General features: G+C 43.0%; 1 protein-coding gene across 1 annotated transcript in view; it reads right to left on the bottom strand.

Annotated features, from left to right (window-relative positions):
* Positions 1-27,518, bottom strand: part of PUS10 (pseudouridine synthase 10) — a 339,122-nt gene that overhangs the window by 248,637 nt on the left and 62,967 nt on the right. The window contains exons 2-4 of the mRNA XM_085612358.1: positions 18,319-18,442; positions 16,252-16,518; positions 877-963 (exon numbers count right to left, since the gene is read on the bottom strand). Coding sequence (XP_085468484.1) covers positions 877-963; positions 16,252-16,518; positions 18,319-18,357 — 393 coding nt within the window. The 5' untranslated portion in view covers positions 18,358-18,442. The remainder of the gene's footprint in view (positions 1-876; positions 964-16,251; positions 16,519-18,318; positions 18,443-27,518) is intronic.

Raw genomic sequence — 27,518 nt, 5'->3', positions numbered from 1 at the left:
AGAGGTGGACGAGTCAACAAATTAACAGGGAAAGTCGAGCCGGAGCTGAGCGAAGGGGCTAGCTGGGCTCCAAGAGCTCGTTGCACAAGTTGAGCCCTGAAAATGTTTGTCACAAGTGTGCGGCATACTCTACATTAAAAGTTTGATAAGGGCTTAAATTCAAAAAATGTTTATTTCTTTAACATGCAGAAGCGTTTCAACTTAGTACATCAGCCTGCATTGAGAGGCATTTACTGTGACTGGTTTTAAACATGAAATTAAAAATATTAGTGTTCACTCGACCCCCACTATAACAAAAATGCAATTTGGGAATTAATGGGTAAGTCAGTTGTCATTTGCACCCTTTATGTGGCCTAGATTTTTATGTGTAACAACATTTTAGTCTATTTAAATCAGACACAAGAGCACACACCCTGAACTTACGTATTTCAAACCGTTCTCAAAAGCAATACGATAAAAGGAAGCACAGTGAAATAAAAAAATGTGCCTAGGCTCACACAATTTGGTCAATAGGGGGAAGAGAGGTTTTCGGATTTCACATAGTGCCACTCAACCACTGGATGGGTATCTATTTCCTTCTCCTGTTTTACATCAAGCTTTAATGTTTTTTCTTAAATTCTTGGCACATTTGGTTAGTGCGAGGGGGTCAGGCAGAAGTCACATAAAAGCTCGGTTCGTTTTGGGCTCGAGGGTCCAGGCTCTTTCAGTGGTTTGCTCACTTCTAACAGCAACACATATTCATCTGAGGGTGAGATTTTCTGAGGTTTCCATTAAACCACTTTGCAGGAATTCCTTTCCAAATATTCTGTGAGTAGAGTTCCTGACCACTGATCTATCGCAGTTTACAACAAATTTGAAAATCATTCAATAACTTACCTCTCTGACAGACAGCTGTGGAGGAAGAGACACGGATACAACAAAGCTCTTAAACTCGTGTCCAGTTGATTCAACCTTCAGTCTCACCTGCAAACAAACCAATGCATTCTGTTCATAGAAATGTAAATAGAAATGTAAAGAGAGACACCAATCATTGTGTTCATTTGACATAAAATTATTTACTTGTTAAAGCCAGCTGCAAAGAACAAGCTTGTTTACATTAAAAGTAAAAATGAATGGGTACGAAATGCCCTACAGTCAGTAAGTTGCATTAGGAGCTCATAGAATTACAAGAGATCTAAACATCAGAAAACCTGCAATCAGAAGACTAGACCAACCTTCTTATCTTGTTTCATATCGCAAACAAAATGAGCACCTTTTCCCATAAAATAGGAATTACCAGTTTAAATACTGAGTGATAATATAACTTATTTGCTACTTGGGTTGTATTTACCTACCTTTGGTTGGTAAAGCTGCCCACTACACAGTGCTTAATTTAACACACGCTCACTCACCAAAAACACCACAGTGACCTAGGACCGGATGAATGAGAATCCCCCTGACCCACTTTTCATCACAGAAATCTGGCTGAATCCTGCATTGGCACCTGACATCGCCACAGCCACCCCCGCCTACAAGATTATAGGTAAGATAGTCCTCACAAGCCCAGAGGTAGAAGCGCAATCATATACAAAGACACCACCAGCTGCACCATATTCAACGACAAATAATTTGCTAATATAGAACACCTGTCTTTCAGAAAGCTCCTCGTCACAGCCAACTTCGCCCTAAGCAGCACTCTCATCTACAGATCACCTGGACCGTGCACCAGCTTCACTAACACCATCACGGACTTAGTTGCTTTTCTTGTCCTCGTTGCTAGCAATTACATCCTATGTAGAGACCTAAACATCAATCTGGGAGATACTGACCCCAACTCTAGAGCACTTCTTGAATGAAGACTTTGGAAGCCTGGCCTCATCCAACTTGTTAAGGGATCTACTCACATTGCTGGACGCGTCTTGAACCCTATTTTCACCAACTTCGACAACATCCAGGTTTATGAGCCCACCCCAGTCCCCTGGACAGACATCCCCACATCAAGTTCAGCACCCCCTCCACAGCCCAACGCAAAACCGCCAGCCCTTCCCACCAAGACCAGAACAGAATCACTGACAAGGAGTGGAACTCGGCTCTCAACACTCACCGACCTGAACACAGCAACAGCCTCCTGCCAGTCATCAAGAATTTCAACAATTGGACCTCCCCCTGAGCCAACTCCCTGACCCCCCTCAAACACAGCAATTCAACAAGATTCAGACCCCAGGCCAGTTCATACACAAGGGAACTTAGACTGATGAAACACCACTGCAAACAACTGGAGCGCAAACAGAGAATGAGCCAGCACAATGGAGAAAGAAGCACCTTCAAATCCGTCCTAAGATGCTACCACTAAATGATTTGGACCACCAAATGCACCACTCTGGTGGACCGCATCAATGCCAGCACCTACAACAATCAAATAATTTTTCACCACTGTGAATGATTTCACCTCACCATCAGCTACCTCCAATTCAGTCACCCCCTTCTAGGAACTCTGCAACAAATTCTCTCAATTCTTCAGCAACAAAATGACTATCATTTACAGCAACTTCATCCTGCAACTGGACCCGACAGACCTCGCGGAACACCTCTCAATCTTATACAAAGAACCAATGTTAACGACATGGCTTGTCATCACCCCAGGAGAAACTACAGCCACCATGAAGTTCATCCACTCAGAGGCCTCATCAGACCCCTGTCCCCACCAAGCCTTCTCCAGAGGCCTGCAGCCCATCAGTGCCATACTCACACCCAATCTGAATGCCTTCACCTCTTCAGCGACCTTTCCAGATGCATGGCAACATGCCACTGTCCTCCCACTGCTAAAGAAACCCTAAGCAGACCCTTCAACGCTCACAAACTAACGAATAATCTCCCTGCTACCATTTCCAGACAACGTCTTAGAGAAAATTATTAACAGACACCTGACCAAATACCTCCATGACCATCAACTCCTCAACAACACTCAGTCTGGTTTCAGACCCAATTTCATCATGGAAACTGACCTCATCGGCGCCACAGATGACATTCCGCATTATTCTGGACAGAGTAGGCACGGGGCAGCCCTCATCTCCCCAAACCTCGACGAAGTATTTGACACAGTTTCCCACGCCATCCCCATCCAACACCTACACGACGCTGGAATCCAATGACACATGTTCTGATGTATCTGCTCCTTCCTGATTGGAAGGACCCAGTCATTCAGCTTGGCACAGTACAGCTCGGACACCCAAGACCTCTTTGCGGAGTTCCACAAGGATTCTCAGTGAGCCCAAGATTCTGCAACGCATACATGATCCCCTCTAGCCAGCATCATCTGCACTCACGACATCAACGTCCTCTCCTACACCGATTAAATGCCACTCATTCTCTCCCTCACAGACAAGACGCCCAATACCCGGAAAAAGTATAATGCCTCCATGACTGAAATCCCCTCACCCACTGAATGAAGACCAACTATCTAAATCTAAACACTGATAAGACTGAAATTGTGATCTCATGCCTGGTGGCCAACAGAGCGAAGACCATCACCCACACCAATCACCAATGCAAAGAGCCTCAAGATCATTATTGACAGCAAACTCGACATGACCTCGCAAGTCAATGTCGTCCTCGCCTCATTCCTTACCTTGAAGATGCTGAGGAAGATTTTCAAATGGCTCCCAATCAGTATCTGGAAAACTGTCACACATGCTCTGATCACAAGCAAGCTGGACTACAGGAACACTATGCCAAGATCACCAAAAAACTCATCAGAAGGCAGTAGACCATTCAGAACTCGGCAGTCAGAATCTCTTTCAACCTTCCATGCCACACTATTCAAACTCCTCACCCACACTTTCAAGGAAGTACATAACACTAGCCCAGCATACCTCAACAATCCCATCTGCATTCACAAACCTTCTAGACACCTACGCCCATCCAGACTCCTACTAGCACAAATTCCTTGCATACGGAAAACCAGATCCTGCAGTCGAGCCTTCTTCTACATCACTCCTAAAACATGGAATAACCTGCCGCCACACACGAGAGCCCTCTCCTTGTTTCTTGAATGCAGCAAGACCTGGCTCTGCTAGTAGCCCCACTAGGCCCTAGGTGTGGTTAGATTCGCATATGCCCAGTGCCAAGATATCTTCCAGGTTGATAATACGCTCTACAAATCCGAATGACATAACATGCTGGGTAAAGGGACTTATTTTACATCATTAGATTTTAACAATCATGAGAAAAGCAGAAAAAAAAGTCTGAAAAAGTGCAATAAAGGAAAGCAGTGACAAAGGGAGAAAGTAGAGATCACATGTATGGTGGTGAAAGAATCAAGATCTGGACTAAAGACTAGGAGTCCCTGGTACTTGGCAACCTCAGCATTTGGCAGTGCCAGGATACTAGGAAAAACTTTGGACACTGCACTTTTTATTTGCCAATTAATGACTGCACCTTAACCTAGCACTTTTTTGTAACTGTTCCCACTTTTTACTGAGTGGATGAGAGTCCAGGCAGACTTCGTGAATCACCCTGGAGTTCTAAACTAATGAAAAACAAAAGCAACTCAATATGCCATGGGGAGAGTGAGTAAATATGAATACGTAAAAATAAAAGTTCAGCAAGGAATCATTTATCAAGAAAATGCAGGATAAAAATTAAAATATATTACTATAGAAGTTAATGTAAAATATCTAAAGTACAATGGAACTTAGGAAAGGATTTGTATTGTAGACAACATACCAATGATCAAAGGTGTGAGAAAGAGGATCACCAGGTTTGCAGCAAACAATTGCTCCCATAAAGGTACCCTTACACTGTACATAAGAGTACCATCACAAAATGAACAGTTTTTGGTAAGGACAATGTCCAATAGAAATATTATGAAAGAAGTTGGGACTCTGAAAGGTTTTGTCATTTGTTTCATTGCACATGCATAGATAGCCATTTTATATGTATTATTTCTGTGTGATCCCTGGGGACACAGAGCACTTTTTCTTGTATCCGTTGGTTGGTTTGATTCTATGACTATTTGTATCAATGAATCTCATACATTAAATTGGTGTTCACATACATAAAGGTCTGTCGATTTTAGATTTTACATTAACTATCTTCAGTAATTTCATATGCTATTTATCGGGCACTGCTTTGATTAAGGAGTCCTTGGTGAACTATTGTTTTGCATATTCATCATCCTCGACTTCACCACAGCTCTAGTTCCCTCGGATTAGCTTCATAAAATGTAGTAACAGTTCTCTGTCCCTTTCAGTTGTGAGCCTCTGTACTATATACACTCACAAGAGCATCACCATTTGAAAGCGACCTTCCTCCACAGTAAAATTTTTTCATTCAAATAACTACACAAATGATTATTTTTTGCAATATATATATTCTCAGAAAGTGGTAAAGTGCAATCGCCTTTTCTCAATGTGCAGTTTTTCTCCACTGTAAGTCTCATTCGAGTGAGTCCCCTTCATTCCCATTGCTTTGCTAGGTCTCTTCCCTCTACCCAAACTCCAAGACTTCATTAGTGTTCTTTATCCGAGTCTCAGCATAGTTTCGGCTTAATTCAAGATAGCTCATCCATTGACTCCAGATTTACAGACATTTTCTTGGGTTATACCTTCCTTGTTTGTGCACCACAGTTTCAATGTAAGGGTCTCTGCACTGCTCTACAGATCAGTTATGTCTCTGTTTAATACAACAAGACCAATATTCCACAGTACTTGATGCATTTAAGTGGAGCATAATGACCCCATAAGCTGAACAGTATAGTTTTTGCTTTGTTTTCAATCTCACTACCCAAGGCCAGGGACAAATGGGCAACTACCTCCATTTAGACGCTTTGGATCATGGGGAAGTGCTGTACTGTGTAAAAAACTGATCGTCTACCACCATTACCCATTATACTAGGTCATCTATCCTGAGTTTTCAAAATGTGTATTTTATAATATATTCTGTGCAGCATCTTCATCCTGAACCAGGTCCAGATTGAGCCACTTTCCTTGGGTACAACAGCAATTCTTTGCATGGTGTAGCTTCCATTGATCCCAGCTCTTCCCACATCAGGACGTCCGGCATTCCAGCATCGATCCTTCATAGTAGATATTGTTGTTATGATAATATACTATTCTGTATCAGGGAACAGTGCTGTATGCTCCATAAACTGCTGCGTATGTTTTAATATGGCATGTTTTAGTTGCAAATACTTGAACAGTTACATATCTGCCAATGAGTATTCAGCGTGTGATTGATCAAATGTCTCAAGCCCATTCTGCCAACAAACATCCCTTAATGTGTAGATTACAAAAAGGTCCTACTACCTAAACCCATACAACTATATTAATTGCCTCAAAGTGCATTTATCTTTAGAGGTGTGGCCTTGGTCAGGGTGTTCCTCCAGTCCAGTCTTAGGATGCTATTTTCCAAGCCTTCATAATTGTCTTTATGTGCCCCAGAAATAGGTGTGAGGTCCTCTCTTCGTATTATATCCTCAGGCATCCCTCTTTTCCAAGTGCATGTCATTTTATTGACAATGAGGGTTACTCCTCTGAAACAAAAACCTACTCTTTACGATCACCAAGTCAGATGCCCAATAATATTCTGCAGATTCAGTAGGGCTATTCTGCATCATACATTACCCTACTGAAGATTGTCAGACACATTCCGCAGTGCCCTATTCCCATAAGATTGTGCAGAATATCCCAGCTATCTTTTTATTTTAAAAACTTCCAGTGTTATCCATTATAGTGTGTGCTTGTGTATGTATAAAAACCCAGGGAGCACTATCATTTAGTGGAGAGCCCCAAGCAAAAGTGTAAGCTTTCTTGATATATTAACATCTTCACCAAATTTCACTACCATCCTATATCGGTTCGAGGCCATGAGACCCTCGCTGTCCATTTTCACACATGTAGCTAAATAGCTAAAACCCTGATTCTTGACCTCAAAAGGGCACTAGAAATAATGTTGTGGTCTCCACTGCTTGAAAGGGTGTAATATCAATTTTATCTTTGATTTGTGAGAGTCTACCAAACACCCTATAAATTCTCAAGCAGTCTTTCAATGGATTGCTCTGGGTCTGCCAAGTATAAAACAATGTCATCTGCATAGGTTTACACTTCACCCAATTATCTGCTCTGTCTGAAGCCTCTCAGCAAGAGGTCTCCTTTAATTCAACTTGCCAGGGGGGTTAGGAGCTAATGTTAACAACAGTGCAACATTGGTGACAGGGGCAACTCCGCCTCATGCCTCTTTCTAGGCAGATGGTATCTGGCAGTGCCCCATTGGCTTCTGACTTGGGCAAGGATTTTGGCCTTAACAAGGTACACTTTTAGTCTGGCTTTCCAGTTTTGTAAATGAACACAATAGTGAATAGGTGCAGACTGGCTGACAATATATGTTACTTCCTTGCTGTTTCGAACATTTGAAGCATAGAGCCCTACATCTTTCTTGATATACACATACAGAATTCAGTGCATAGATGGCTTGGGCCCAGTGCCTTCCCACACTGGAGCTAGCCTCAGCTAGCTCTTCAACTTTTAAATATAACTCTAGTTACTCCCTGTTCACATGTGGCTGCTTTAAAGTCTTTAAATTCGCAATAAAGTCTCAGTGATCTGTCTCCTACCCCTTGCTAGTGCCGTAGGAGGACTGAATGAAGACATGAAAGTTTGTGCGACCTTCATATTTAATTTTACTACCCCCCCTCAGCATTTAACTACTTGCCCAATCCACATAGTCTCCCCATCCCTTTTGCTACTTGCCCAATCCACATAGGCTCCCCATCTCTTTTGCTAAGTCACACTAATACTCTGCCCTGCTTGCTGCTTACCTCATATAGCCATTTGTGGCTATCTAAGACTTGTGTTTCTCTTCATTGCCTACTAGAGCTTGGTAATCAGCTCTCTTTGCCCAAATAGACAATATCATGAGACTCCAAGTTGCGTGTTCCTCTTGGTCCTTGGATTTCTGTAAACACATGCTTTCTACTTGCCAGCAACAACTGACATGCTTTGCTCCCTCATCAATTTTATTAAACACTTCACCAATAACAGTTTTGAAATGACTCACTCTACATTGCCTATGATAAGAAATTCTGATTGTTACCAGTAGACCCTTGTACATTGATTGGCCGTTTAGATCCCATTCAACACTGGTTGTTACCCATGTGTGTTTCCTGCTGCAGAACCATAACCAGCTTGGTACTGTCTAACTCTTCCGTATCTACTCCCTGCTTTGTTCTATTTATGTTCCAGGAGACAATTTTGAGTTAATCATGTCATGTATTGGCCATGCCCTGAAGCGTCCACTGAGTAAGAAGCAGGTATTATGCAATTATGTCTTGCTATCTGCATCTTCCCTGCTGCAGATTTGAAAAACAATTTGTTAACAGAAACCTCTAATCCCCCTTCTGTGTAGCAGGCATTGAAATACTTGCTAAACCATTGCACAATGTGTCTGTCAACATAACTCTGATAATTCAAATCTGTGTCCTTTTTGGACAAAAGTGCCAAACACTGGGATAGACAATTGCTACCTCACCCAGCCGTCTGAATCTTAACATAATTTGTACTTAGGCCAGCCATCCTCAAGAACCCACTTCTAGCTTCCTTCATTGTAGCTTCAACTAGGCTTCATTGTATTTGGAATCCATATCAATCTGGGGTTTACTCCACCAAAAGTCGCCCCCTTACGCCACATCACTTGGGGCAATCAAACTGTGTATGGTTAGATGGCAGATACCCCATTTTGACATAATGTTGACCTCAGTTTCCTTATATATTTACATACCAGGTTCTCTTCTTTGGCTTGGCCATTGTCCTGTCCTAACAATCTCACTGTTCTTTTCCTGGTTGGTTTCCATGCTGGCCCTCCGCAGTTCAAATATCAGTGATGGCCATCTCCTACATTTGCTCATGCCTTCTTCCTTTTCTGCTCTTCCTGATGGCACCTCGCTTAGGCGCCTACTTCTCACTTCCCAGTCTCCACCATCCTTCAATCCAGACCCATGCGACATAAAATGACTCATCTTAACCCTCTGCCACCCCATCAGATGTGCTAGGAAGAAGTCTTCCTCTGCTTCTACACTGCTTATGTAAAGTTGGTAAAGAAGAGCACTTTTGCATTCTCTATCCAAAAGGTTCTTGTTTTCTTGTTGCTGGTGGAATTATTTCATGGTTCCGGTATTTAAGTAAGAATGCAATAATCTTGTTGAAGTAGGTCTTAGATGGGTCTTGGCAGCAGCACAGGTGCTTCATGAACCTTTTCTACAGCGAAGAATTCCGAGAGCCCATTGAGATTTATCGTGTCCCCAATCAGCATTTCCAAAAACAGTTTCACACTCTGCCCTTCTGCCCATTCGGGCATCTCTATAATACCCAAGTTATTTCTCCTTGATCAACTGATTATATGTACCTTCTATCCTCAGTATTGGGTATTACCTACCTCCTCCCCATTGGGTCATCTCGGCCACCGAGGATTTGATGTCTTGCTTGTGTATTTCAAGTGTCATTTCCATGTGTCCCTACTCTCCTGGAAATGTTTTGTAGGTCCTCATGAAAGAGGTTTACCTCTCTTGCCAAAATGTGTACCTTTTGCTCCAACACTATTCTCACTTCAATCACTACCACAATACATCTTTTATGGATGACGTGGGGATGACTGCTATATTGAACAGTATCCTATGATTCTCTAATTTACCACTGGTTTTTCAGGGTCACAATGATAATGCTTTCTAATTTGAAAAGCAAGTTACTCGCTTTGTGAACCTGAATCTCTCTCGCTGAACTGAAGACAACCATACAAGGCTTATTCTAGGTCATAGGGGTTACCCTGCACCCCAAGACCCATTCCGAAGCTAGGTTAGGTAACTTGACAGGATCAACAAGTAAAGGAGTATCCGCCTTTAGGATAAGCTCAGCTTTTGACTTGGCAGGGTCCCAGCCTGGAAGAGACACAGGCTCCAGGACCTGGGTCAGCCATGACAGCTTTCACATGCCCTTTTCGCTGCATTGTTCCTACTGCTTACAGGGATTTCAGTGGAGGTGGACCAGATATACAGGCAGTATAGCTGTCCCTCTGTATGCTGGGAGGGAGTGAAGAAAAAGACAGAGCGCTTGAATATATTAGTTCATGCATGTCTGGGGGTTGAGGTTGGGAGGCCCCTAATGGCTTTTAGGGGGCACATCCTTGCTATATTGTAGACATGCATTTAAATATTCTAGGTACCCCTTGCATTAAAGTGGGCCACTGTTAGAAATGGGATTTGTGGTTGGCTAGGACAAGAGCGGAAGCCAGGCAAAAATCTCCACTCTAGTCAGGATAAGGGAGTTACACTCCTAAAATAACCCCTGCTCACCCCCTTGGTAGCTTGGCACGAGCAGTCAGGCTTATCTTCGAGGCAGTGTGTAAAGCATTTGCATATAACCCACAGTAATAAAGTGTACGCACTACAAAAGGACACCACACCAGTTTAGAAAAATATCCAATATTTTTATATAATTAAAACAAGACCAAAAACTACAGAAATCCACAATACTATATGTAAAAAAAAAAAAGTCTGTAGTTATCAAAAACAGTTTCAAACAAAGTTCCTCGATGTCGATAGTTTCGTCCGGGGCTACCACGGCATTGTTAACAACAAATCCAACAGTTCTGGATGGTCGCGGGGTCACGGGCCAGCTACGTTGTTGGGAAGACCCGCAAACAGTACCTGTAAGAAATGCAGGGTGATGAGGCCCTTGAAGTCATTCGCGTTGCAGGTCGAGCTCCTCTCTGATGGAATCAGGAGCGCTGGCGTCGGCAGGCGTCGGGTACTGCGGTGCGCAGTGCAGTCGTGTGGTGCCCTCAGGTCGCAGTGCGAGCAGTGGCGTCGTCGGATGGCGGCGTCGGTGAGACCCGGGTCGCGGTGCAAGATGAAGGCGGTGCTCGTCGCGGTGCTAGCAGGTCACGGTGCAAGCAGCGGTGTCGTCGTTGCTGAAGCGTAGTCGTCGGCTGACGAGCAGGAGTCGATGGTGCCGTTGTCGGTGGGCCAAGGCTGCGTTGCGGGATGAGGGCGGTGCTTCGTGTGACTTACGAGCGGTGCCCTCGATCCACGGTGCAAGCAGCGGCGTAGATTTCGGCGTGGAGCAGCGGCGTTGCAGATGCCAAGGCATCCCCGTGAAGCAAGGCGGTGCGGAGTGCGGTGCCCACAGGTGGCGGTGCAAGCAGCAGCTCAGTGGCAGCGTCAACAGGCGTCGGTGAGACCAAGGTTGCGGTGCGGCTTTGCGGCGGTGCTCTCTGCGGGCCAAGGCTTCAGCGTGAAGCAAGGCAGTGCGGAGTGCGGTGCCTGCAGGTAGCGGTGCAAACAGCGGCTCGGTGGCGGCATCGACAGCCGTCGTCGGTGAGACCAAGGTTGCGGTGCGGCATTGCGGCGGTGCCTTCTGCGGCGCCTTCAGGACACTGAGTTGGCAGTGACGTCGCAAAAGTCGTCGAGTTGCTTTTCCTCGGATACAGCACAAAACTCACAATCCCCATTGCTGAGGCAGAAGAGCTTGAAGTCTTTGCTGTTCCTGAGACTTTGTGAACAGGGAGCAAGCTCTACTTCAAGCCCTTGGAGAGACTCACAAATTAGGTTGCAGAAAATCCAGTCCAGGCCTTTCACTGCCCAAGACAGAAGCAGCTACTGCAGGTAAGCCCAGCAAAGCACACAGCAAAGTGGTCGTTCCTCCTCACAGCTTCGCCAGCTTTTCTTCCTGGCAGTCTTCTTGATCCAGATGAGCATGTCCCACCTTTCACATACACTGCACCCTGCCCACAGGGGTACCTTGGGCCTACCTTAGGGGTGCCTGACATGTAAGAAAAGGGAAAGTTAGGGACTGGCAAGTGTGTGCACTGGCCAAGTCGACATGGCAGTTACAAACTGCGCGCAGACTCTGCAATGGCAGGTCTGAGGTACCTTCTCAGGGCTACTCACGTGGGTGGCACAATCAGTGCTGCAGGCCCACGAGTAGCATTTGATTCACAGGCCCTGGCACACTCAGTGCACTCTCAGTGCACTTTACTAGGGACTAACAAGTAAATCAAATATCCCATCGTGAAAACATAAATTGACACAGAGAGCGCCTGCACTTTACCACTGATCAGCAGTGCGAAAAGTGCGCAGAAACGTTACACCAGCAAAAACAGAGTCAAAACCGGGAGGTCAGAAAGCAAAAACTCGGAGGAAACACGCCAAAAGATGCCAAGTCTAACAGCTACCCTTGACATACCCTGGGTATTTCGGTTCACATTCAACCATCCATGGTTTAAGTGTGGTCATACTTGGACTACGGGCACACTCAATGAGATTCTGGCTAAAAATTGTTTTAATATCCTCCTGAAAGATCTCACAACAATGTAATAATCTTGAAAACAATCTCCTATCTTACGCATCTCTATTTCTCAGACACTGCGCTTGCTTTCTAATTGCCCTGCATTATGGTGCCTTAGTACCCTAGGCTGCATTAAGTACTACGTGCAGTATTCTGTCTTGATTTTAAAGTGGTCTGCTTAGAGGAGAAACAACCTTTACAACGCGGTCATTACATTGCACTACCTTTACAACGCAGTCATTACATCGCAACATCCTTTACATCGCATGTCATTACAACGCAGCCATTACATCGCATGTCACTACAACGCATGTCATTAAAACGCAGGTAACTAAAACGCAGGCATTACATCGCAAGTCATTACAACGCATACCCTTACAACGCATAGTACCCTTACAGTATCCGACACTTACCTTACTGATGCACTCACTAGAGTTAGAATAGTAATTATTACCCCTACACTATCCAACACTTATCTTAAATGCGATGTAATGGTATGCGTTGTAATGGTATAATGCGATGTAATGGAATGCGCTGTAAAGGTGGTTTCTAAAAATGCGATGTCATGACATGCGATGTAAAAGGATGCGTTGTAAAGGATGTTGCGATGTAAAAATTGTGTTGTAAAGGCATGCTTTGTAAATGTATGCGTTGTAACGTCATACATTCGCTTAGAGTAAAGGACAGCCGCTAGTATTTAACCTTTGTGCGTCCAGCACCTTAGATTTCACTTATTTTCAACTAGTTGTCCCCCACATTTTACATAAGGTATTTGCTGGTGAAATGTGAAGGGGAATAGTGCTGGATAGGCAATACATTCCGCAAAATGTAGGAGCATACTTTTGTTTGCACCTGATCTGAGATTTACACGGTGCTCAGAACGAGGTCCTAAACTGCATACTATGGCTACTCCAAATACAGAGTGCTTTCTACTCATCAATCTCCAACTTTGTAAAAGTGATTGACCCTATGTGCCGACTTACTTGTCACCCCCAGCCCTCTCAGTTACAAAGGGCACTCTGTCACTTACAGAAACATATTTAGTGGCATAAAACTGTTGCATTTTATATTGGGCCTCATTTTTCATATGGTTTTCTACACCAAGAAAACAAGTCATCTACAGATCCATCAAAAGAGGTTGTTCAACTTCCGGACTCCATCCTACTAAGTAACTGCCCTACTGATCGCCCACGGACTCCCTCCTGGCTTGGAGATGTTCATGACACACCACCCTTCTTCAGGAACGAGTGCTTTGCCCCTCACACCCGCTTCTTTCTTCTTTTTCTTTCCTTCCACCCTTTCACCCTGTTCAAGGTTGATCACTTAGCAATTGTTTACTGTTCCAAAAGTAGTTTTTTCTTTTTCTTTCTATCCAATGGCATCCTCGATACATAATGGTATTCACATTTTGATTGATTATTGTAATTTTTCTTGTTTAGGAACAAGACACAATGTTTTATTATTTGCAACATATTGGATGTATGTTTATGTTAAAAATGCCAATAAAAACTACTTTAAAAAATAAAAACAATAAAAACAGAGGTTGTTCAAGTCAACAACTTTTTCATTAACTTTCTACCCACTTAAAAGCAGTTCCCCCTCTTGCATACCTGCGTAAACGGTAAAAGCCAAATTAGTAAAATGCATTTGCTTAGCTCACTTTGGCATAATTCTGTATTGCTTTTTCCAACAATCTGCGTGACATAGAATCTAAACGCTACCATGCAAGACTGTAAAAGAATCCTTGCTTGAAAAAACATTCAGTGTCAGCCTTCTTCCTCCCCACAGGTTGACTCGGGAGGTTCGAGCGGACGCATAGGACACAGGCACATTCTGCTCTGTGTTACAAAGTAACATAACGGTGGATTACCCCCGTCCCTCCTCCCCCCTTGGGACAAGTTGTCCAACCAATTAGGGCTTCACCTTTGGAAGCACCATAGGCAGTGAAGTGTGGCCTATGCTACACTCACACAGTGGTAGTGTCTTACCAACACCTGGTAAGAACGGAGCCCTCACTCATAATTTGGTCCTGATGAATGCCACGGACCCAACAGGGCCATTACGGCAGAAACATGTTGACCACACATAGGACGGTTAGGGGACACTAAATACCCCATACACCGTCACACATAATTTTTAATATCATATAGTTGTCAATCACATTAAAAATCACTTTTTGACCACTATAATGATTTTTAACCCCACTCACATTTTCACGGGCCCCCACTTAACCATTTAGAAAGTGCGTCCTTGTCGTCAAGTGTATGCCCGCCCTCTATCAAACGAAGGTTTTAGAGGGCGAGGACTGGTCAATGATGAAGCATGACACCAGGTGGTGTGTGAGACCAGTCCGTAACTTTTTGTGAGATGCCCACACCTACGACGTTCCTGTAACTCGTTTGGGTTATCACACTAGGAGCGGCTTCTTGTGGTAAACAGTTATAGTGGAGGCTGCCAGCTCCTAGAACCCCTGTGCCTTTAGTTCCCTCCTCCACAGATCCAGTGGAGACTTTTTGTGTGTTAATATACACAAAGGAGCACAGCTCTAGAGAAAAGGTGTTGGAAAACTGGCGATGAAGGATATAGCAGAAAAGCTAAGACAGGATACCATCATCAAAACTTGTATTAAAACATCTATTACTAAATTTACAAGCGTTTACACTGTTTAATAGCATAGAATTACGAAATAATTAATGTACTTTGACCATCCATAAAACCCTTGATAGTGGCTGAACCCAAATAATTTTATTATGTTTCAGTATTGTCTGACTGCCAAGAATTCATTGTCATTTCCTTGAAGATGGTACATCAAAACTGCTGTTTTGACGGTGATTAGTCCCTATTTTTCTGTGTCACATTTCACAACTTTTATGTAAACCAAAATTTTCTTTCTGTCAGCAGAAGCCTTTTGCTCACAAAATTCACGGGAAGCAACAATAGAGGGTTGGTATGTGTGCTTGTCCTTGTGAAACCAGCTCTTGCTTCACACCAGATGCTGTAGATAAGACCTAAATACTCCACTCATTCAGAGACACCGCAACACTCCATTGAATGTTTATGTTTGGGAGCACTCCATATCTTCTTATACAGACATGTTCAAACCTCATAAATAAAAATATAAATTCAATTAGCAAAACACCTACAATTCCATATTCTTGGGGCCTTTCTCACACACATGGTAATGACCAATATTTCTCAAAAATGACAATTAGGGTTGGCTAAACGAAATAAACAAGTAAGAAAAGAATAGTGCATCATTAGAAAACTGTACTGCAGAGTAAAAAGCTCAATGTCGGTTTGTAGAAAAACAATTAGAAATAAAATTAACTTTTTTGTATGAAAAAGACAGACAACTTAATAAAATAACTCCTACGGTTTCACTGAAGTGTTCAGCATTTTTATGACTGTCAGGGTATTCTCTGATGCAAGCCGGGAATGGAAAACCGTGTATATTCCAATTTCCTGCTAAGAAATTTGATACTTGGGCAATCCAAGTACTTTAAAGGCCTAGGTCTGAGGCCAATGTAGAGGAGCTGAAGGATTAGCCACTTTAGACTCCTAAAGAAAAGATTCCCCAGAATACTGTGGCGTAGTAAACTGATTACTTTAAGTTGAAAGTTGCATATAAAAGAATGTTTGTTTATACGCACAATCTAAATTTGCTTTTTAACTCAAGTAATGTTTTTGTCCTATATATTACAAGAGGCTTAACAACTTGATTCTGCGAAAAGCATGCAACTTGTTCAAAATGTGTAGCAGGACACTTTAATCCTTATCAAACTGCATTAACCGTGAGGCTAAAACAAGTTGTTTATGCATGCCATACTAAAGTAAGACACTGAGAAAATAACAATAGGAAATAAATCAGCTTTTAACATAAAAAAATGTGTGTATCCTGAAAAGGTTTGAGAAGGCATATGAAAAATGGAAATCTTACCCTTTTCACAAAATCCTCCCCACAAAACTCTTGAAGTATTCCTAAACACACGTTGCAGGTTTGTTGAGGATTGTTTTCCAAAACATTACTCTTGTCCACCACTGGTGGACTTCCAGTGTTGCTGTTGCTCTCATTACAAGTCGTTTCTTCTGTGCTCTCACATCGGATTTTCTTGCTTGGTGGGTCATCTGCTTCTACTTCATTTTTCAGGCACTGTTCCAACCCTTGGTGAGGTGTCAGAAATGACTGAAGATCCTGAGCCAAATCCTATGTAATAGGGAGATTGGTTTAAGCCACTCACACACAAGAGGATAATTAATAATGGTCTGTCCAGTGAGCAAATATGATATAGGCTTCCATATTGCCAATGCATGGATACATTACACACATGTAAATTTCACCTAGAAATGAAACAGTGCGCAAACAAAGGGGAATATGTTAGATCTATTTTATCTGTCTCCGCTTGACTGAATATGAGAGATGAAGTGGTTTGGGTTTCTCAATGCTATTTGACATCTGTAGCTTCCCCGTACCAGATATTTCTTCTGACTATATTTAGGTATGCATGTTTCACCACCTAGTCTCTTTTCCTCAAAGTAGCAACGGGCCTACACATATACCCTCTTGTCCCTGCAATAGTATTTCTAACCAGAGCACCTAACGTGCTGTTTTTAATGTCGATCTTATACACTTCCACGTTTGCACTTTATTAAACCTCTGTTGAGGAGAGAGTATATTAGAAATTGTACACCTGCTGTGCACTTTCTGCAAAGGTTTGGGACAGAGTTTCTTTGTCTCTCGGTCTATAACTTCTTACGTAATGTAATCAGTAATAGAAGGCAAATCGGTATCAGCATTGAGTCAGACTCATAACCATTTTTAGTGTTCTCTACAATGTATTTTATTTTATACTGTGATATTATATTGTTGATTATAGAGTATGTATACTTATTGCTGGCTCTGCAGGCAAGGTTTGTTTTTCTTGTTGAACGTTTATGTTTTTAATCCAACGAATAACGTATGATAGATGATGATGATGACGTTTGAAGATTCCAAACTAAATCCTATGCAGTAATAGAGAGATTGTTTACGCAAGTCATACACAATATGATCATTCAGAATGGTCTTGCAAATGTGAAATAGGTTTACATAATATTGCCATGGCATGATACATTACACGCACGTAAATTCCACTTAGAAATTAAATAGAGTGCAAACGAAGGGGAATATGAGGAATGATTAAGGAAAAGAAATGCAAATTTAGTTTCCACCAACAAATCTGAAACATTTTGAGAATCCACATCTAACATACAAGCACCTTATTTTCATCTGAATACATCTGACCTTAATAACACTTGGGAAAGTACATCAATAAAAATTCAGGATGGTTGTATGTTCTGCATCTAAACTGAGTATGAAAACATATTACATAAAGGAAAATATATAGAATAATTTAAAGAATCGAAAGGTTTTTATTTTTCTTCAACCTCTATATGGGCTGCTTACATTAGGTGCACAGAGAGGTTTGGGAACATGAGCTTAAGTCACTTTTGTGTATGAATATCATGTATATAAGGGTGTACTCTATAGAATTCACACATTAGGCATGTATCACAAGAGAATGAACACGAACAGTTGAACTATGTATACGAATTTATAAATTGCTCCCATTTACTTCCTGTGGTAACCATTCTACCCCAAAGTGCATTGAGTATAGGAAAAGTTAATAAAAAGCAATACTTAATACAGTCCTTCATAGCTTGGTGTACAAAGAGGATTTTTCTGATGTTGTCAATAACTCAGTGACAATGAAAAAATGTGGTTTACGTCTGTTCACCTATGTAGTTAAAGTACTGGTGTTGTGTGAAAATCTACTGCTGAATGCAACCCTAATGTGTTGTTGCTTGGTTGCAGACATTTAGACCGTAAGACATCAGCTACAGATATCGAAAAAGGAATTATACATAAATTAGTGTGCTAATGAAAAGGAAGCAGCTTAGGAAGTGCAGTAACAGCCTTGATTTAAAACGAGGAATTTATTCTGAAACCTGATATGAACTAGCATACTGCGCTTGCGTTGAAACACCACAAAATCGGAGGATGCATCGGGGGCAGGTGCCAGAGGTCTGCAACATCTGTGCAACGGGTCGATCCTTCTCCTTCAGCACAAACATGGTGAGTCAGTCTAAAGCTGGAAAGAAGATGGATTAGTCTCACGATGTAGCACAAATATAATCAAAATATGGCAAAGTAGAAATCTCATGTAGCTACAACCGTTTTGTCAATTTCTTGTACCTGGGTATAATATATGATTTATTTTACAAGCATACAAAAAATATCCAAGCTTGGTTTTGTTTATATGCTTTTATACCCACATTCATTCTGATGATTTAACTCAGACATACCAAATCTTAAAATAATATATGAAACCTGCGTCTACAATCTGAAAATGAATAAGCAGCGTGATTGATTACGATGGCTAGACAAAAGTTACAAAAACCAAAAGCAAATATAATTGTTTACAATAACTCAGTCTCTTTTTGCTTTCTATAAGATTACAAAATTGTCTATACAAAGATTAAATTATCACAATTTTCTACAGAGTCAAGTGCCCCAAATCAGAATATATTGCCTCATGGTTCATGATCTCATAAACTTTTACAAGTACACTGAAAAGAGTTACCAGCATCTACACCCCCAAAATACAGAGAAAAACGGATAGGAGGCACTTCCTCTTAACAAGAAGAGCATTTTGAAACTCGAACAATAAAAAGCGTAGATATGCCCAGATTTAGCAATTGTACCTCCAATTGATTAATATTATTGACCATCTGAGCTAAGGATTTTTTACTTGATGGACTTCAGGGGACTCTGCAGACCCGGTTCTGAGTGATGTATACCAGAGGCATGAGCAAATTGTTTCCTGACTTCCTGAAAGACTTGGGGTAAGATATAGCCTCTGAAGAGGCTTGCTGTACTACCCTAAGAGGCGCTGCACTGTCCAGTGTGAAGAGAAGCCAGCCGTCTCCTGACAGATCAGAAGACCTGCACAAGCCCACATTCATCAAACAGCTACGTGAAGGTGGCCACAATGCACTGCGATGTCCAGGATCCTTGCAACTCAGCTCACTAAGACTCAAAGAATGGCCTGGGTCATGGTGCTAGAGAATCATCTCAGTATTCATCTTTAACATGCTTTATCTTTGAGTTATGTCCAGTTGGTCTGCATGGAGACGTTCTTTTCAAAGTGCTCGCAGGAAAGCATGGTGTTGATATTTCAAGGTGGCCTAAGCAAGCATGCCATCATAGAGATTCAGTATCACTGGTGCCGAATAGGGCTGAAATTTCTAGGTACATTACTTTACTTTTATATTAAGTTACATGCCCCTGGTTTTGTGGCTTCTGTAGGTCACCAAAAAAAGTGAATCTCTTCTTCACACTTAGCATCTTGATTATCCTCTCGGAGGTTACGGATAGTTTTGGCCATGCGCAGATTCTTCTCAGCAGGGGCTTTTGACTGGCATACCCTTACAAAGTAATTTATTTTGCTACACACTGAATATTTTTGCCATTCAGCTGGCTGGGTGTAGAGCTACTTGTGTCTAATATCAGCAATGGTGTCTCAATTATGGTGTTTCTCTTTTTGTCTTAGAACCCTTTAACTGAGCTTGTCAGCTCTTGTACTGACTTCCTCATTTATTAGTATGGTAGCGAAAGCCAGCCCCCAGTTGAACCCCTGTGTGTGGACAGTTGCAGGGGCATGTCTAGTTTTCTTAGTGTCAGCTGTCTTACTTTTGAAGGGAGAGGCTTGGAAAATCTGCACTGGTCAGCTCTCTCAGCTGGACATGGAATGCAGTAAGGTATTCATTGGCTTTTGTATTTTATTTTAATTTTCAGAATTATATAGCATGTAACAGAGACAGAAGTTTTAGGGGACTTCAAATGAAGAAACCCATTCACTTGAAAGTCAAACATATCATATCAGATAATATCACATATTAGACCACAAAACGTTTACACAGGAATTAAACAGTATATGGTGGTACATTTTCAATTCCCGTTTAAAATGGGCCAGACAAACTAGTTCCTCAAGGAAAGAAATATAAAATGTGTAAATCTGTGCTAGGTACTCATTTGAAAGACGAATTATACAAGAGACCCTGCAATTGTCAAGTATGTTGTCATCCTTGAGGAAACAGTTGGAACTGTTGGTGTTTGATTTCCTTGCAAATTTCTCAGAAGAGGTTTTGTGCTTATGTTAGGAGAAATCAGGCTTCTAGTTTTAAGAACGCTGCTTGACTGGGATTGGGAAATTGTACTTTATTTCTTAAACCAAGATAATTTTAGCAACCTGGACTCAGAACATCATAGAGTGTGGCTACAGCATGAGGTGGTAATTGTTTGTGTCAAGAATGTCAAGGTGCTCTGGTCCATGGTTTGTGCTGGATGAAGGCCATTTTGGATACATTTTATACTACTGTACAAAGCCAGTTGAGAGTAATGAGTACTATGGTGATATATTCAATGTGTTTCACTTCTGAGGCCAGTCTTGATGGTCCATGGAGAGTTGTCTTAAGTGAAGCTGTGGAAACATGTAATATTTTACTTTAGCATAAGCGACAGCCATTTTGGCTATGGTGTCCATTTCGTTTCCTTCGTAATTCTTGCGTCCTCTGCTGTTCGCCTTTTCACTCTGCTTGTGTCATCTATTTTAGTTGACCTTCTGACATGGCTAAGCAATGTACGTTCTGGGGGGTTTGTAGCTGCCAGTACACCTGGTCTTAGATGTTATTTGTTAAATGTTTACTGCTGCCATAAGCATTCCTGCTCCCCCTCCCTATTTGCTGACCACGTAGTCATCCATCTGCCTTGGTTTGCTGATAGCTATTTCTAAACTTGTTCTTTAGATTTCTGTCCATATGCTTACATTGCAACAAAGCTGTATATTAGGATGATGGTTTGTGAGTTCAGTGTGCCTCCTCCTACTAGACTTGAGAGTGTTGTGTGGACTTGGTCCCACTCATGAGTGATTAATAAACTTGTTGTTTACTTCAACTCCAGTGCTGATCTCTCTTTTGTTAGTCTTCGGACCCGTGGACGAGAGGGTGACCCTGCACCGGTGTGCTCACTTTCGGGTACATTTCCACAATTGGTGCCCAAAGTGGGGCCCCATCGGAGACGCGGCCGTCGGAAGGAGTGGTCTGGACGGAGGATCGAAATATTACAGAGGACGCGCACTGCATGAGAAGACCCTTGTCGTTTGCAGGCCGACGTGACTTTTCCGGTTTTTCCGATTTGACCCTCCGGGTGGTGGCCGGTCTCGACTTGGGCTTTCTTTGGCGTAATTCTGCAGTGACCATTAGGTTGACGGGAGATCGGCAGGTGGGAGTTGGAGACTTTTGTTTGGTAAGGTCGCTGAAGCGGCACTCTTGATTTGTTTGGCTTGGTTTTTGGTTTGGTTTTGGTATTCATTCTTTGCAAAGACTGAAGGCAGGTAATGTGGAGATTTTTCTCGTTCTGGAATATTTGTTTGGAATAGTAATATTTTACATATACTTGTGAAAACATGTATGTTCTCAGCACACTCCGTAAGTGGTATTGCTGCTCTTGTGGTACCAAGAATAGTTTGGAACAAAGTCAGCCGGCTCCTCCAGAAGGGACACCCAATAGAGACATGTATGTCAAATATGGTATTTGCCTCATAATGTACAGTTCATTGTAGAACAAATACACAATGGAAGAGTCTGATTTGCAATGGCCAGTGAATGGGTCATTCGATTCTAAAAAGGTTCAATATGTAGAGCAGTGTTTATTTAAAAGAAAAAGTAGACAGGATATGTTTGATTGTGTGCATATGTGGGATAAAGAAGTATGAGAGAGAGCGAAGAGAGCAGAAGCTATAGCAGAAAAAGAACAGCGGAAAAAGATGTATCAAAAAGTGTTAGAATTAAAACAAAGAAATGAAGGAAAAAATAGGAAAAGAAGATAGAGAACGTCGATTAGAGGTAAATGGCCAGTACCCTATTAGGCACCCTATCTATCCGCTACTTAATACACCTCAGGATGATTGCATCCTATTAGAACGACTCCCACAACCCGTATAAATCTCCTACTCCAAGTGCCCCTGAGAATGAGGTTTCTGACGAGGAGCATTTGTCTTCAGAAGAAAAAGATAAAGATAAGCAAGGTGGGCGGCAGACTCGCTCTACTTTGACTAAAGCAGAAAAAGATAAATTAAAAACCGCTGCTAGGGAGGAAGCCTCACACTGCATCGATCCTCGTAGCTATGGTTCAACAGTGGCAAGATATAGAGCAATTTTATTTGGTAGAAAAATTCGCTTGGGAGGTAATATTTGATTGGCGACAAATTTCTAAAGAACTGGAGCCAGGTGATATAAATACTTATTATAAATGACTAACAGATGGGACTTTCCCTTTTTCGGACTTACCTGATATGATTAGATGAGTGGTTAAAATACGAGATGAAACATTGCGTTTATGAAAGGTGCAAGATTTAGCTAGAAAACAAAGTGGTAGAAGCAGTTCAATCCCAAGCACAGAAAGTAGCTGCTCCGGTGGATGAGATTGAACCCGGTAGTAGAGCAATTACTATGAAACCAATGCTGGAAGCTGCACCCTTGTATGTTCCTCCGAAGGGTGCAGGAACAGATGATGATAAAACTTCGGATTATGCAAAAGGATATTTTATATATAATTGGGTTTACAATACTTGGAGTAGAGCAGATGTTATGGCTCTTAAGGCTGCTTTACCAGACCCTCGGAAAAATCCCGCCGCCTTTTACGAGGAGGTGGAAGGAGCCATCAGCTCCTGCACTATGACCTTGCCAGATATTGATATGTTCTTCGGACTTATACTGCCCCCTGATATGTGGAGAACAATACGTAAAATAGATGATAATGTGGGATATGGTGATACTTGGAAACATTTAGAAGAAATAGATGTAGAAAGAGAGCCTGCGCAGAAACCTCAGAAGGAGATATTAGATCTTCCTAAAGCTATTGTGACTAAGTTAAAGACTCACATACCCCCTAAGAAAATAGATTGGACTATGTTAGCGTCCCGTAAACAGAAAAAGGATGAGTTAGTTTCTGATTTCTTTTCAAGATTTGAAGAGACATGCCATGATTTTAGTGATCAGTCATTGGCCGATGATACAGGTAAGCATTTGTTTGTTGACAAATTTGTCGCTAATATGTTACCGGAAATAGCGAGAGTTCTTAGACCACGTCTTCCCCAGTGTCCCTTTTGACTATAGCCCAAAATAATGAGTGACAGGAACAGGAAGCGAAAGGCAGGGAGGATAAGAAGGTTAAGGGCCATATGTAGGTAGCCTCACATTTACCGATTCATAAATACCGAATGTTACCGATTCGGTATTTATGAATCGGTAAATATGATGCATGTAATGGTTCGGTAAATTTTACCGAATCGGAATAATTCGGTAATTATGAATCGGTATTTACCGATTCGGTAATGAGGCATGCCTTCCCATTGATTCCTATGGGCCTGGAGGCCCATAGGAATCAATGGGAAGCTATGCCTTATTACCGAATCGGTAAATACCGATTCTGTAATGGGGGGAGCATATTCAAGGGTGGCAGGGTGTCACATTGACACCCTGTTGCACCCCTGAATCTTGCATGTGTGCACATGTGGCGCACATACATGCCCTAAAGGTATTCGTTATTTATCACCAACCTGTATTTGGTGGTAAATAACGAATTCTTATTACTAATTTTCACTCTTTAGAGTGCTCCCTACATTCAGGATTCGGTATTTACCGAATCGGTATTTTACTGATTCGGTAATTTACCGAATCCTGAAATATGCCTCCTACATCTCAAATAGCTAAATACCGGTCGGTAACGGTATATTTACCGAATTTCGGCCGTTACCGACCGGTATTTAGCTACCTACATGAGGCCCTTAAAGATAAAAGTTATGTTGGCTCAAGTATATGGTCCACCATTTAGGGGAGGTGGAAGAGGTGGACGTGCAATGTATACACCTGAAGTGTCCCTTTCCCTCAAGCAAATATGTCCTCTGATCAGTGTGCCTATTGTAAAGAGACGGGGCATTGGCTTTCTGAGTGCCCTCTTTTGCGAAGTCAGCAGTACCAGCGGGGAAGTATGAGGGGATACCCAGAGAATTCAGGAAACAGGGGAGGTACAGGAGCTCGTCCCAGGTTTGAGGCAGTTAAACAAGGACCAAATTACTCTAATACTTTTGATAGACTAAATCAATATCAAATGTCTTATTATTCTGCTGATTCTCTTGCAGATTCCGATTACGCATAGGGATGCCTAGGATGGGGTAAGGAACCGGTTGAGGTGCCAATAGATCAAATGAGTCCTTATATTGACATAAATGTCTTGGAATCTACTGGTTGATACAGGGGCTACCTGTAGTGCTGTGTCTAAAAGATTGGTTCCTAGGTCTCCCGTCGGGCACAATGATAACATCGATAGGGATGGAACGCCTACACCTAGCCCGCTTTCACAGCCACTTGAATTTGGACTTGACAAATTCACTACAGCATGTCCATTTTTGCTTTCCCCTAACACGCCGGACAACATTGTGGGTATCGATATGCCTAAATATTTTCGTGCTACAATACGCTGTTCTCCGGGAAGGTGTGCGTGTTATTTTGAATGACAATTATTCAATGGTTGAGAGATCTTGTCTTATCAATGAGGATGTCGCTCTGGCATCCTTACCTAGTACTTTGTGGGCTAGAACAGATACTGATGTGGGTCAAATGGTTATTCTACCTGTACATATCCAAGAAAAGGAGGGTGTTTCATTGCCTCGAAAGCCCCAATACAAAATATCCTGAGAAGGTGAAGAAGCATTAGCACGCATTGTTCAGGATTTGATAAAGTGGGGATAGTGGAAGAAGTCCCCTATAATACTTGTAATAGCCCTATCCTTCCTATTTTGAAAAAAAGACACCAACACTAAAATTTACAGATTCATTATTGATTTGCGAGAGGTTAATAAAATTGTAGTGCCCCAATATCCGTCGTTTCTAATATCACAACACTTCTCAATATGGTACCTCCCACTGCCAATACATTTTCAGTGATCGATTTGAAGAATGCCTTCTTCTCGGAGGGAGGAGCCTAGCGCGCAACCAAGATGGACGCGTAGGCACAGAGCTCCCGAGACCCTCGCAGCCTCCCACGTCTATCCTGACCACTATCCTGTTATCTTGAAGGGGTAACACGGGCGAACTGATGCTGAGGTGGCTCCCGTTCTCGGAATTTCGATCGGACTTCGGGAATTGTGCCTATGTGGCTTCCAAGATTGAGGCCAACACCGTGACGCCGCCCCGAACTCAAGTTGGCATTGTTCCCGAGTTGCAGTTGAACAACAACGGGCCTGGATCTTTGAGTTGGCTCGCCACTTTAGTTTCACTTTCGGTCTCGATTCTCCTCCGCGAGTCCGGTAGCGGATGTGTGCAGAGGGACTGTAACTGGACTGGACGGCGATCGCTGGCCTGAGGGGACTGCCAACCACTGCCTGGTGCGGCCTCCCCAAGGAGATCCCAGCGCCTCACAGCCTGCGCTGGATGTTGCGGTCCCGCTGAGTAACGACAGGCCGGTCAGACAACGACATGCAAAAGTCTAGAGCGACCCGGCTATGTTCAAACTAACAACATGGATCGCTACGCACAACAGAAGGGATCCCCCGGTTTATCGAGTGGACCTCCAGACGGGACCAAGGAAGGCTCGTCTTCCTCGACGGAATTGACATTACAGGACGTCATGGGTGCCATTGATGCCATGAAAGCTGCTGTCGGCCAACAATTTGATTCCTTGGCCCACAAACTGGACACTGTGTTGATCGATGTCAACCTGATTAGAGCGGACTTGTCGAAAACTAATGAGAAGGACAAATCGCTGGATCTCATGACTTCAAGCCGGACTACTGATGTGTCTGGCCTCCAGACCGAGGTCCACAACCTGCGTACCTCCAACGATCTCTTTGTCAAGAGACTGGAGGATTTTGAAAGTAGGGCCCGACGGAACAACGTGCGCATCATCGGTGTGCCGGAGCAATCGGAGGAGGAATCGACCGCTCTATTTGTGGAAGACCTGATTTTGAATAAACTTGCGCCGAAAGGACTGAGTAAATATTTTATGGTTGAACGGGCCCACAGAGTTCCGGGAGGTAAACCGAAGCCGGGGGCTCCACCGCGACCTATCCTTGCCAGGATCTTTAATTTTAGGGACCGGGACGCAATTCTGCAGACCTCCCGTGTGAATGGTCCGACGAAGTACGAGAATGTGGATATTAGCTTTTATCCAGACTTCGCACAATCGGTCCAAAAGCAAAGAATGAGCTTTCTGTCTGTTAAGCGGCGACTGAGGGACATGGGCCTAAAGTATTCTATGCTCTTCCCGGCCAAGTTGCGTGTTGAATCAGCAGAACGGACCTATTTTTTCGATCGGCCCGAGGCGGCTGGGGACTGGCTGGACACTCTGCAACGTCGCTGCAATAATGAGGAGCGGGCCGCGGACGAGGGTAGCGGACCGGAAGGACGACTGTGAACGCTCAAGTGCTGATTCCTGGACGGGATCGTGTTCACCTCAGACTTTGGTTTGATGTTATTGTATTGTGTTCTCTTTCCTTCATAAATTTGGGGGCTGCGGGGTAACTGGTGAGACTCTTCCTCCCAGGGGGTTTTTCTTTTCGTAGAGTAGGTTTGATGTTGGGGCGACAGGCACACTGCAAGTTGGGGGGGCTTATTAGTCTTGTGCAGGGGTGCAGGGTGGGGGGGTGTGTGACGGGAGTTGGGTGGGTGGGGGTGGAGTTGTGGGATGGGGGTTGTTTCAGTTTAATACAAGGCAATTGGTTTTCTGTTTCGTGTTCTCGCTGTAGCTGGGGGAATCTTTGCATCGGGGATAGGGGGTAGGGGATTACGTGTGTTGACGTGGAACGTCAACGGGTTAGGGGATCGATTGAAGCGGGGGGTGGTGCTGCAGTACTTGAAGCGTCTTCCGCCCGATGTAGTGTTACTGCAGGAAACGCATTTAATAGGACAGTCCTGCCAAGCCATGAATAGGAGGGGCTACCGTTTGGTCGCTCACTCTGGTTTCACTTCTGGCTCTAGGGGAGTGGGGATTCTGGTTAGAGCTTCTCTCCCACTAGAAGTTGATGACGTTATACACGATGAGCGGGGACGCTATGTTGCGTTGGTGGGCCGGTGGGAGGGGAAGGTCTTATTGCTGGTCTCTGTCTA

The sequence above is a fragment of the Triturus cristatus genome, chromosome 6 (genome assembly GCF_964204655.1).
Source record: "Triturus cristatus chromosome 6, aTriCri1.1, whole genome shotgun sequence".
Classification (NCBI taxonomy): Eukaryota; Metazoa; Chordata; class Amphibia; order Caudata; family Salamandridae; genus Triturus; species Triturus cristatus.
This window is presented reverse-complemented; position numbering and strand designations above follow the sequence as displayed.